The 14004-nt window shown below is 41.1% G+C and overlaps 2 protein-coding genes across 2 annotated transcripts; one reads left to right on the top strand and one right to left on the bottom strand.

Annotated features, from left to right (window-relative positions):
• Positions 1 to 1305: 1305 nt before the first annotated feature.
• Positions 1306 to 3427, top strand: LOC145589158 (uncharacterized). The gene is made up of 3 exons (XM_081645709.1): positions 1306 to 1585; positions 1682 to 2167; positions 2652 to 3427. The coding sequence occupies exons 1-3, from the start codon at positions 1306 to 1308 to the stop codon at positions 3425 to 3427; spliced, it is 1542 nt and encodes a 513-aa protein (XP_081501835.1).
• Positions 3428 to 11999: 8572 nt separating this feature from the next.
• LOC145589159 (uncharacterized) lies at positions 12000 to 13534 on the bottom strand. The gene is made up of 2 exons (XM_081645710.1): positions 12779 to 13534; positions 12000 to 12656 (listed from the first exon to the last, which is right to left on the bottom strand). The coding sequence occupies exons 1-2, from the start codon at positions 13367 to 13369 to the stop codon at positions 12000 to 12002; spliced, it is 1248 nt and encodes a 415-aa protein (XP_081501836.1). The 5' UTR covers positions 13370 to 13534.
• Between the last annotated feature and the right edge of the window lie 470 nt (positions 13535 to 14004).

The following is a 14004-nucleotide window of genomic DNA, read 5'->3' on the forward strand; positions in this document are numbered from 1 at the left end:
GACTTGTTCTAAACTTCAATTTACTAACGTAGTGTTGTGAGCATGTGATGCAATGTGGAAACTCTGTTTTCTTGTAGTCCATATCAACCAACTTAGCACTGAAGTAACATATGTTCTTTGAATTCAGCCATGTTCATGTATGTAGAGGCAATTCCAATTAATCATCTTGTGCCATACTATGCAACATATTTAATCTGTAAGACAATTATTAATTAATCCCTTTCTAAATTTAGCTTCAATTAAACTCCACCTTACCTCAAAAGGCAAAACCCAATTGAATAAAAATAAAGTATTTGATTTCTTATTTGATAATTAATCTCTCCAATTTGTTTCGACCCTTACTTATTTGATAATATCCATCTTCAATTATAAGCACCATAAGATAAGCTAGCTCTCAATTAATCAAATTGTGCCCATTAATCTAGTTGTTGCAGTGTTGCTACATGTGAAAAAAATTAAAATGCCCCTCTTTTCTTTGGATGAAAGTGAAATCAATTTGTAAAGTGGAAAAAATTAAGGTTAGCATAATTAGCAATCAAAGGTCCTTTTTTGTTTTGTCTCCCTAATTAACAAAGATAACACCATTAATTAGCAAGAGAGAAATTAGCTCCTACCTCCATGTTGTTATACAACTTCAAATTACACAGACTCTAACATAATTTAAATCATGATAACAAATACTCCGTATGTACAGGTTAACTCATAGACTTTTTCCTACAATATAATCTATCGACACCTTCCGCCTTTTTACAGAATTATAAGTTATTTTCTCCACTAATATAAATAATTGATGAGAACTTTCAGCATATCATTTGTGTGATATTAATATTACCTTTTTTTTTTTTTTTTTTTTTTTTCCCCTTTAGCTTATTCAGGGTGCATAAGAAGTGCAATAAAAACTTAATGACAAGAATATAAGATTGACAACCAATGTTAATTAACCTTCTTAGGCTCTTAGCTAGCTAGTCTGATATAGCAGAATCAATTAGGCCCTTAACATGTACACAAGCATAATATGAATTATATATAATATCTTGGACCGCCATGCATGCATGTGGAAGATAACTTAATAAAGGTATACTCGTATTCATTTAGTTAATTTGTGCTCAACGCATACATTGACCCGTAATCTAAGGGACTACTAACTAATAAATCCTCGATCAACATGCAAGGACTACATACGTATACCAAAACATCTATATAAAGGGTTGGTTTGCTTTGGTACTAAATATCAGTCCTCAGCTCAAAACTTAATATATTAATACAAGTTTATTATCCCTAAGTTCGTTGAAATTCTTTTTAGAAATGGCTTTGCCCAAGGTAGTTTATCTTGGGTGTTTTCTTTTGCTGTTGGTTGTTGTGATAGAGGCCGCGACTCCTCCAGGAATTGCCAAAAATCCTTCAAGAGCATCATGTAAGATAAAAAAGTATAAAATGTGCTATAACTTAGAGCATGTTTGCCCTAAGTTTTGTCCTGATGGTTGCACAGTTGAATGTGCTTCATGTAAGCCCATTTGTGGCCCTGGATCGTCGCCTCCTGAGGATGAGTATGTCTCTCCTCCGTCATCTGATTCAGATGATAAAGGTGGTAAGAAAGACGATGGTGATGATGATAAGAAAGGAGGTAAGAAAGATGATGATAAAGGTGGTAAGAAAGATGATGATAAAGGTGGCAAGAAAGATGGAGACGACAAAGATGATAAAGGAGGTAATAAGAAAGATGATGATAAAGGTGGCAAGAAAGATGGAGACGACAAAGATGATAAAGGAGGTAATAAGAAAGATGATGATGATAAAGGATCACCATCCCCTTCAACTCCAACTCCACCAATCTACAATCCTCCTACACCAACAACACCCTCTCCATCTACTCCAACCCCACCATCTCCATCACCACCTTCGCAAACGCCTTCAAGCCCTACACCATCATCCCCATCCCCATCACCACCCTCTACCCCAACACCTTCACCAAAACCTCCTACACCACCATCTCCTTCTACCCCTTCAACGCCTTCTTCTCCTCCTAATTCTTCTGGTGCTGCCTCTAGAAAGAAGGTTCGATGCAGGAATAATTACTATGGACAATGTTATAATCAAGAGCATGTATGTCCTGCCAATTGCCCTACTTCATGTCAAGTTGATTGTGCCAGTTGCAAACCAGTCTGCAGTAAGACTCTATTAGTATTTTCAACTTAATTAATTATTTTTTTCTTTTTGAATGGGAAATTCTCTGTTTCTCATATTGAGAAACGAAATTTGTTTCTCATGGGAGTATTTTTATGAATAAATTACTAACTTTTTCATTATTGTGACCTCCACAATTGAATAAAGTTGTTGGTTTATTTACGAAAATGTCATATGAGAAACAAAATTCATTATGAGAAACTGGGGCATCCCTTGTTTGAAAGCATGATGAGTTACCTTAAAATGTCAAATTTTATTACAAAATAAAGAGAAAAAATAATTCATTTTTTATAGCAAGTAATATTGCTATTTACAACATATACATACACCAAGAACAAATAAATATCATGCTATATGTATGCTCATTTATTATGCTAATTCTAATTTGTGGAGCTTTAATGTAATCATGTTACTCCATATCATTTATAGTATGCCTTTCTAATTCATGTTTGATTGGTTATATATAGGTTGTGACTATCCGGGAGCAGTATGTCAAGACCCTCGATTCATAGGAGGAGACGGCATTACCTTCTATTTCCATGGTAAAAAAGAACAAGACTTTTGCCTTGTAACAGATCCCAACCTCCACATCAACGCACACTTCATAGGAAAAAGAAACAAAAACATGGGCCGTGACTTCAATTGGGTTCAATCCACCGGAATCCTCTTCGAAAACCACCGTCTCTTCTTAGGTGCCAAGAAGACCTCCACATGGGATGATGCCAATGACCGCCTTTCCTTAAATTTCGATGGAGAGCCAATCTTCCTAGAGGAAACCCTAGGGTACAAATGGCAATCCACATCTACACCACAAGTAACCATAACAAGGGTTGATAGTGTTACCAACAATGTTATTATTGAAGTTGAAGGAAAATTCAAGATCACAGCTAAGGTTGTGCCTATTACCGAGCAAGAGTCTAGGGTTCACAACTATGGGATAACCAATGAGGATTGCTTCGCGCATCTAGACCTAGGATTTAAGTTCTACTCATTAACTGGTAAAGTTGATGGTGTGTTAGGAAAAACTTATAGAAATGACTATGTTAGTAAGGTGAATGTAGGAGCAGCCATGGCAGTCGTGGGAGGCGAAAGGGAGTATGTAACTAGTAGCATTTTCGGTACTGATTGTTTGGCTTCGAGGTTTAACGGTGGTGGGCAAGATGAGGCTTCATTTGAGGCCTTGGAAGTTGCTAGCATGAACTGTGCTAGTGGCACAGGAGCTGGGGTAGTTTGCAAAAGATGATTATACTCCCATATATGCTATGCAACAATCTCTTTACTAAAAAGATTTACTATTAGATACCAAAGATGTTTGTAATAAAAATTATATGAAGTTGTAAGATGATGACATACACACATCATCAATTAAACATATACTCCCTCCGTCCCTAAATTACATTCCTCCTTTCTATTTTGGGTATTCCAAAATTACATTCTTCCTTTCTATTTTAAGTAAGTTATTTTAGTAAATCAACTCTCTTTTTCTGTTTTATATTTAATGCTTTCTCACTCATCTTTACCTAATCTCACTCATAATCCTTGTGCCAAATTACAATGAATATGATTGGTTAAAAATTTTCAATTAGGAGCATGTGATTGGGTAAGGATTGATGACAAAATCAATGGGAATAAGACAAAATCTCACTCATCCAATTATTGTTATTTGTCTTATTCTTCCCTCCTTAATTCCCGTGTAAATTTCCAAAGAGGAATGTAATTTAGGGACGGAGGGAGTAGTATATATATACTAATATAAATTCAGATTTGTTCATCATGTTTGTTTTTGTACTTGATAAGTAATGATGAAAGTGAGTGTTTGAGGTCTTTTTGGTTGCAACCAACATGGTTTATGGTCTTTATCAATAGCGATAAACTTTGGTTGCAAATGGAATCCATGGATTAATCATATTTATGTTAAGTTGAATAAATAAAACTTCCTTCATTACATAATTAAATTAAGCACTAATTTGTTGTCAAAATCAATGTTATGTACATTAATCACACGATACTGAACGACAATTTAGTTTGTACACAATAAAACAATATGTATCTGATCCAAAAAAAAATGAAAAAAAAAAAAAATTGAATATGAATATTGAATGATCCAAAACAAGAGTGCAAACACAGAAAGATGTAAGTGATGTTAAGAATCTAGAGAGGGATGAAAAAACAAATAATAGTAAGATGCAAGTATAAAACTTAACCAAAACAACTCTAGATATCTCAAGATTAAGTATTACTTATATTTTTGTGTGTGTTCTTTTTGTTTAATTATGTCATATATATATGAAATCGGGAAAAATCAACATCTAATTCAGAACATAGGGAGTGAGAAATTCAACTTAAAATATAACATCAGTAATCCAACATTTAAAATCTTCCCCGGGATTATATGTAAATGATCGGACTAGATCAAGCTAAATTCTGTAATCTATTATCCTCTATACGTATAATAGCTGTAACGTTGCTTGAAATTGTTCACCCCTACTACACTTCACTCCATGATATTACTCTAGGGACTATGCATTTCTTTTGCAAGACAATATCATTCTATGTTTGATCTTGTCAAATCTTTGCTTATATAGACTCGAGATAATAACATAGCATCATATAATTCTTAATGGAAGATGTAATTCAACTCTAAGAAAAGACATACATTTTGTTAGATTATGCTTTGAATTCGCTTGTCCATATCTATAGACGAGAGTCTTTTTGAGCTTTTTTTCATTTTTGTTTTGAGAAATGAGAATACTACACTAGCTATTAAGCGTCAATTTCATAGGTTTAAACTATATATCCTATTTTTGTTGTATGGGATGATATCTGGCATGACCGATATCTTATGAAAACATGATCAGGTTTTAGTAATCATGGAGAAGATGCTGATATGTCACAGATTGAAGACATGTCGGCCCACCGAAATGTAACACGTGGCAACAAAAGCTCGACACTTGGCACAAAAGGCTCTGCATGGATGAGAGCCGCCTGTCAAGATAAACCATTATAAATAGTAGGTAAGACCTCATTAATGAGGACATTAATTACACTCTTTATCTCTCTAATCTCTCTCTACTTTCTCTCTCTCTTACTTTCTTTTTCTTAAACACCTTTCTGACTTTATCATCGGAGTGGTTATCCCCGGATCACCCCGGGGTTAGCTAACTTCTTCTCATTGTGTAGGTTCTCAGCTTGCCGATAGGAGTATCAGGATCTCAAGTCCAAGTTCTCTGTGGAGTCGGGATCAGACAGAAACAATTTGGCGCTAGAAGGAGGGTAGCAGTTGATCACTTCTATCGCCTAAGAACCTCACACAAAAATAAAACACGTGTATAACAACAACAATCATGACTGGAAACAATGGAACACCAGTAGGACAACCCCAGGTGGAGATAGTAGATGAAACCCATACCCTAGAGGATAACCAGTTCCATATGCCGATAACTCCCCCAGCAGGAGGAGGGGAGGCAGAGGATCCTATGGCAGCATTCACCCCGGATGAGTTGGAAACGGCTGCCAGGGTGATGAGTGCAATGAGTAGGAAAAGGAAGGAAGCAGAGGCAGCACGAGCTGAAAGAGAAGCTGCTCAGGCAGAAAGAGGAGTATTGCACCGAAACCAAGAAGAACAGTATAATCAGTTGGAGAACCCGTCAAGGAGGCCCCGACATGAGTCGCCGGTAAGGACGCATACAACATTACGGCAGGATGAACAATCCTCGAGCCGTGCTATGAGCACCAGAACTCAGCAACAAAGGAGTTCGCAAGTGGAAGGGCAAGCAGTGCGCACGGTGGTGCAGTTAAGGGCATCCCCGTTTGCCCAGCACATCTTGGATCAACCAATGGAGAAGGTGAAAATGCCGACTTGTAGGTATGATGGAAGAGGGGATCCAGCAAGATTCATAACGTCCTATGAGGGACACATGATGCTATACACAAACTCGGATGCAGTTTGGTGCAAGGTATTTCCGACAACTCTGATTGGGGCTGCAGCCGATTGGTTCAACAACCTTGAAATTGGGTCAGTAGACAGCTTTGAAAGACTGACTGAGATGTTTGTAGGGCAATATGTCAGTAATAGTGTAAGGCAGAGAACTTCTGGAGAATTGATGGCTGTAGAGCAGAAACCGGATGAATCTTTGAGGGATTATATCAGGAGATTTAATAATGAGGCAAACACAATTCCGAGGTTGCAACAGGAGATAGCCGTGATGGCTTTGATGAATGGGTTGGTTGATTCGGATTTCAAAAGATATCTAACAAGAAAAAGCCTGCCGACATTGGCAGCGGCGTTCAGTAAAGCCCATGATTACATAAAAAGTGAAGAGCTGATGAAAACAAGTAGTAGACATGTGGCAGCTGGAAAGGGACCAAGTCAGTATGAAGGGACTTCATCTGGAGGAAACAGGTCAAGAGCTCCTGCCCCAGGAAGGGGAGGAGGAAGTCGGCAAGATACCAGGCCGACAAGACTCCCAATGAGATACAGCACCTACACTCCCCTGAATGCACCAAGGGCCGCAATCTACTCAGTGAATCAGAATAGAGAAGATTGGTCAAGGCCGACTCCGATGAAGGCGAAGTCTAGAGATGTAAAGAAGTATTGTATGTTTCATAGGGATGTGGGACATTACACAGAGGAATGTACTCAGTTGAAGGATAATATTGAGGAGTTGATTAGAAAAGGGCACTTAGCACAGTATCGGTTGAATACTGGTAGAAATCAACAACCAGCGCAAATAGCTGAGAGGCAACAAATAGAAGCGAGGCCCGAAAGGACTCAAGGGAGGATAGTCCGACAAGGGGACACGGGAATGCCGCCGTTATCTACTGGAAGAGTAGATGTGATAACGGGCGGGCCGATTCATGGGGGAACGATTAGTGGAGCAAAGAAACATTTGGCGGAGCACCGACATCTGGTGTGTGCTCTAGATATAGACAATCGTCCTCGGCCGGCATCAATACCGCAAGTTGTATTTACAGAAGAGGATGCACGAGGTGTAGTATTCCCGCATGACGATCCGTTAGTCCTGATAACCAGGATAAATGGTGCTGATGTCAAAAGAGTACTAGTAGATGGGGGTAGCTCGGCAAATGTCCTGTTCATTCAAGCCTTTAAAGAGATGAATATCGGAAGACAATACTTGAAGCCGGTATCATATCCCGTAATTGGTTTTAATGGGTCGACAGTGAGGCCAGAGGGGAGTATTGTGTTGCCTGTAAGGATGGGTGATGGGCCACAAGCAAGGGATGTGATGGCAGAATTTTTAGTGGTGGATGTCAAGTCGGCTTATAATGCAATTATCGGCAGACCGATAATTCATGACATGCAGGCTGTGGTATCAACATACCATTTGGCTATAGCCTATGTGTCAAACCTGGGAGCCGTGGAAAAGGTGTATGGAGGCCAGGTTATGTCAAAAGCCTGTTATGTAACAGCGTTGAAGAACCCAGTTGGAAGTACTGCAGTTCCATGTAACCCAGCAAAGGAGAGTGAGCCGACAGTACAAGATCTGGCCATGAAAAACTTCGATGCAAGGCCCGAAGAAACACCAAGGCCGTTGCCAGGAGGAGAAACCATCCAAGCTGAGTTACAGCCAGGCAACCCCAGTAGAACAGTGAAAGTTGGGGCTGATATGGATGTGGAGACTAGGTGCAATCTGATAAGTTTATTGCGCGAGAACGCTGATGTCTTTGCGTTCTCGGCCAGTGAGATGCCAGGAATACATCCTGAGGTAATGGAACATAAGCTGAATGTTGACAGAAAATTCAGGCCGATAAGGCAGAAGAAGCGCAACTTCTCGACTGAGAAAATAGAGGCGATCCAGGCCGAGGTGAATAAGCTCTTGGCGGCAGGGTTTATAGAGCCCTGCACGTATCCAGAATGGTTGGCAAATGTAGTTATGGTGAGAAAGCCGACAGGGAAATGGCGGATGTGCGTAGATTTTACAGACTTGAATAAAGCTTGCCCAAAAGATTGCTATCCGCTACCTCGGATTGATAGACTGGTTGATTCAACCTCCGGTCATGCAATGCTTAGTTTTCTAGACGCTTTTTCAGGGTATCATCAGGTCAGCATGCATAGAGCCGACAGGAATAAAACGGCCTTCATAACGGATGCAGGTGTGTATTGTTATAAGGCAATGCCGTTCGGACTGAAAAATGCTGGGGCAACTTATCAGAAGTTGGTAGATAAGATTTTTGAGAAACAGAAAGGGCGGAATGTTGAGGTATATGTAGATGATACGATAGTTAAGAGCAAGAGCACAGAAGACCATGTAGCCGATTTGAAGGAAACATTTGAAACCTTGAGAAAGTATCAAATGAAGCTGAATCCGGAGAAGTGTGTTTTTGGAGTGAGATCAGGGAAGTTTCTGGGCTTTATGGTCAGTGAACGAGGGATAGATGCGAATCCAGATAAGGTGAATGCAGTGCTTCAAATGAAACAACCACAAACCATTCGTGATATACAGAGGTTAACGGGCAGGATGGCAGGGTTAACCAGATTCATCAGCAAATCAGCTGATAAGGCTCTTCCGTTTTTTATGGTGCTGAGAAAGAATAAGGCGTTTGAGTGGGGAAAAGAACAAAGTGATGCCTTGGAAGTAGTGAGGAATCATCTCAAATCTCTTCCCACAATTGCCAGGCCTGAGAAGGGAGAAGTATTGCAGTTATACATCTCGGCGTCACCAAAAACGGTAGCAGCCGTTTTGTTGGTTGAAAGGAAGAGACGTCAACAACCGATTTACTTTGTCAGCCATGTTCTGAATGCGGCAGAACGAAGATATCCAGTTATAGAGAAGATGGCTTTATCTGTATTAATAGCGGCCAGGAAGTTAAGACCTTACTTTGACGCACATCCGATAGAAGTCCTCACCAACCATCCCTTGGAGAAATCATTGCGAAAAATGGATACGTCTGGAAGGTTACTTGCATGGGCAGTAGAGTTGTCGGAGTATGAGATAAGTTACAAGCCTAGAACATCAATTAAGGCTCAAGCACTATCAGATTTCATTGTAGAAACCACATACACAGATGAAGAAGAAGAGTTGGGGACGTGGCAGGTATCCGTTGATGGGTCAGCCACAGCAACGGGGGCAGGCGCTGGAATTGTGATAACGGCCCCAGACGGAAAAATATTTGAATACGCCATGAAATTCAAGTTCAAGGCAACAAATAATGAGGCCGAGTACGAAGCTGCAGTGGCTGGAATGCAGCTATCGATAGCGGCAGAGGCAAAACGGCTAGTTCTGACAACTGACTCACAGCTGGTGTCAAGCCAGTTCAGTGGGGAATATGAAACTCGAGAGCCGGCAATGGTGAAGTATTTGGAGAAAATGAAGCAGTTAGCGGCTCAGCTGCAATACTTTGAGATTAAATTGGTTCCCAGATTGAAAAATGCTCAAGCAGACGCACTGGCAAGATTGGCAAGTTCAAGTTTTAATGACTTGGAGAGAACAGTAATGGTTGAGATACTCAGGCAGAGAAGCATAGATGAGATACCGGCAACTGTCTGTTCTGTTGAGATAGGGGATCAGTGGTATGATAAAATACTGGCATACATTGTTCATGGTGTAGGGCCGACAGACAAGGGGGAGTTAAAGAAGTTACAGAAGGATAGTGTGTGGTTTGTTATGTATCAAGGCCAGTTATATAAAAGAGGGTTTTCACTGCCGTTACAGAGATGCATAACAGGATCTGAATCGGTAAAGTTAATGGAAGAATTGCATGAAGGAAGTTGTGGAAATCATCTTGGGGCAAGAGCCCTGTCCAGAGAAGCTATGAGAAGGGGATACTATTGGCCGACAATGAACGCCGATGCTTTGGCTTATGTTAGAAAATGTGAGAAGTGCCAAAAGTATGCCCCAGTTATCAACCTCCCCCCAAATGACCTTACGCCGATATTAAACCCAGTTCCATTTGCCCAGTGGGGAATGGATATAGTAGGGCCGTTCCCATCAGCCACAGGAGGCAGAAAATATCTGATAGTAGGAATTGACTACTTCACAAAGTGGATAGAAGCAGAGCCGGTAGCAAAGATCACGGCAGCAGAAGTGAAGAAGTTTATATGGAAAAATATCTTTACAAGGTTTGGGTTGCCGATGGCGATGGTTTTTGATCATGGAACTCAATTTGATTGCAAGCCAGTCAAAGATCTTCTGATGATGTATAAAGTGAAGTTTGCATATGCAGCAGTATGCCATCCACAATCAAACGGCCAGGCAGAAGCAGCAAACAAGCAGATCATAACGGCCATAAAGAAGAAAATCGAAGATGCAAAGGGTTTGTGGGCAGATTTGATACCGGAGATATTGTGGGCAAATAGGACAACAATAAGAGAGGCCACAGGAGAGTCACCATATAACCTGGTTTTTGGGACAGAAGCAGTCATACCGGCAGAAGTTGGACTGCCGACATTCAGAGTTCAGCATTACTGTGAAGATCAAAATGATTTACTCCTACGACAACAACTGGATTTCTTGCCAGAACTAAGAGAAAAAGCAGCCGTTAAGTCAGCTGCATTCAAGGAAAGAATGTCTAGGGCATATAATAGAAGGGTATCCCATCGGCCGTTACAGATAGGGGATCTGGTGCTACGAAGAACCGCCGCAACCGGTAAGGGAAATGAAGACGGGAAACTGACTGCAAACTGGGAAGGACCTTATCGGATTAAAGCTATCATCGTCCAAGGGTCATTCTACTTGGAAACTTTGGATGGGACTCCTCTAAAGAATGTATGGAATTCAGCTGTATTGAAAAAATACTATGTGTAGAGAATAAACCTCACTTTTTGAAGCTGATATCGGACAAAGATATCGGTGATGAATGAAGAAGTATTCAGACAATGTGCATTTCAATAGGCATCCTCCATTTAACAAAACATCGTTAAATGGGACGGACAGCTCAAAACCGCTTCCATGCAGTTAACAGTTGTACAACCTGATCAGTTGTATACGTTAACTCATGAGGTTGCTGGTTCAAAGTATAAATACCGGCCAAATCAATTCGAGTATATGCCGACATGAGGCATAGCTCAGAATGTGATCGCCGAGAGGGTACCTAACTGACTGTAATATCAAAGCAGTGGGTGACCGTTGTTATAATCTGAACCACCATCAGCCGGTTACGAATCAGTATACATAGCTCCGAGAAGAACTATGTATACTAAGGGGGGCAAGGAGTACCATAATGATATATTATGTTGCTTGCATGATGATATGTTATTTGGATATGTTATTTGGATATATTATATGCTATTGGAGGTTGTATGGTATGTTGCTTGCATGATGATATGTTATTTGAAGAATATTTAAAATTTCAAAAAAATGTTTAAAGTTTTCAGTACAATAATGGTATCCATAGTATGTCGGCACCTTTTAAAATGCAGTCTTGATAAAGTGTCCACCAAGGATGAAGTTTCGAAGTCTGGTATCTACAGAGGCCGACATTCTTTAGAGAGCTTTCAGTGGCAGATTTCAAGCAAACTACCAAGTAAGTTTTATTTTTTACAAGTTCTTCTCTATATATATGCTTAATTTGCAAGATTATGCAGTTATCATACTGGAATAATTGTAAACAAGTTAGAAAATAGCAGATAGAGAGCAATACAGTTATAGCGAAAAGTGTACAAATTTATACACAGTTAATACATAATAGATAAAAATAACAATCGACAGGCATCACCACAAAAAAAGGGTATATGCCGATAAAACAGCACTGTCAAAAGAAATGTCCATACATACAAAAAACAAGTAAAGTTATAGCTGATAAGGCCCAATGATACAAGACCCACAAGAAGATGTCGGTGATGACTGCCCGCCCCTTCAAGATTGACCGTTTTCAGGCACCGGGGAGTCCAGAATACTGGGGTTGCTGGGGCCGTCATCAGCAGTTGGCGCCAAGTTATATAAGTCTTCTTCGGAGAATTGCTGCGCCTCAAAGCCGGAAGGAATCTTATAGGCTTCCTCGCTGAAAGCCTTCTCAACTTTTGCCCAATCATCCTTCTTCCAACCGGCGGCGTGGGCAATACACCTCTGAGCAGCAGTCCAACCCCCATCGAAACGGTCCTGGAGTTTGGAGCAGAACTCATCGGACGCTAGATAACGGCCAACCGCACGCTGACGAATACCAGGTTTGTCAGCCTCCATTTTTTGAACCTTCTCTTCAAGGCTCTTAATTTTGGTTTTGGCATCTTCGAGGTTCTTCTCGACGGAAGGAAGACGTTGGATGGCTTCATCTTTTTTGGCAATTTGAGTCTTCAGACTCTGCACTTCCGACTCTAACCCAGCAACTTTCTCAGCCTTGATCTTCAAGGCCGACATCTCCTTGTCGTCATTTTCTTTTATCTTCCTCAGATCACTGAGGGCCTTTTCAGCATTCTTGATGGCCTCCTGCATGGCGCTTTCGTTGGCAGATGCTTGATGATGTTTTTCCTGGTAATAGCGGTACATCTCAACCAATTCTGTGCCAGACATGACGGCCTGTACGATACATACAAAAAAAAAAAAAAAACCGATATCAGTACTTGAAATATATATATAGAAATACCAATAGTAATAAGAGATAAAGACGATAAGTATATACGCGTAAGTAATACACTAACCTTCATCAAATTATGCATATGAGACGCAGCAAGGGGGCCGATTGGACCAGCGGGTCTGTCCATTGGCAGCGTCAGGTTACTCAGCAGCCGGTAACCGAGATTCCCACCTTGCATAGGGTCGTCGGTTATCATGGATTCATTCCGGCCGACATCCATGGCTGGTTGCCAGCGGTCGCCGGAATGGCCAGGAGGGACAGAAAACCCCCTTAAAACTTCCTCTGGAAACCGTCCAGACACTCGTTCGATCCACTGATTGGATCGATAAGTCAAGGCCGGAATGCTGGAGTCCGACCCAACTGTCATAGGAGCGATTACGGTTGTAACCTGAGGCTGAGGGGGAGACTCGGCAGAGGTGAGATCTTCAATCTCAATACCCTGAATGACCTTCTTCACAATGGCCTCGGGGCTTTTAACTTGGCTGGCAGTCGGGGTCTTCTCAGGAACCGACTGCTCTTTATTTTTCTCGGGCGCCGGTTGATCCCTTCTCTTCTCGGCACGCCCTTCAGGTTGCCGAGGGCTTGAGATCACGATCCCACCCCGCCGATTGGCAAGAGGTGTAAGTTTTCTTTTCTTAGCATTCTCATCGGCCATGATCTCAGCTCTTCTTTTAGCACTGATGGCTGGAGCGCGACCGCAAACAGTAGCAAGGGTGTCGTACGGATCGCAAGCTTTGGGACACCGCCTGATAACCCTAGTCCCGTCAGCAGATAGGCCGAGTAGCCTATTATCCAACTTATCGGTACCTAGAAAAAGAAATAAAAAAAAATCGGTAAAATGCAAAAAAAAAAAGGAGAGAGATACAAATGACAATAAAGAAAGGACGAGGAAAGTAGCATGTAAGCTATGCCGTCTTCGTCATAGAAATAAGAGAGTGCATAGGAGTAAAAGGAAAAGTAAGTTATACCATGCTGGTCAGTCCAACAGAGACCGACGCGTGATAGCGGCGCGTTGCCCAGAATGTAACTCACATTCGGCACCCACACCGCAGGAATGAGACGGACTTTGCCGTCACCTTCGTCGAATTCGGAAACGTCAAAATGGTTGACGGCCCTCTCTTCATGTTTCCCGAGATCTCTCTCGGGGATTGAGTCAAAATGAGGATGAGGCTTGAAAAAAGTCCTTCTCAAGGGATAATCATCTGGAACAGACATGAAGAAAAACTTGTCCTTCCAGTTTTTGCAGCTAGAAAGTTTTGGATGGACGGTATATTTGTGAGGTTGAGTGTA

The sequence above is a fragment of the Chenopodium album genome, chromosome 17 (assembly GCF_948465745.1).
Source record: "Chenopodium album chromosome 17, dcCheAlbu1.1, whole genome shotgun sequence".
Taxonomy (NCBI): Eukaryota; Viridiplantae; Streptophyta; class Magnoliopsida; order Caryophyllales; family Amaranthaceae; genus Chenopodium; species Chenopodium album.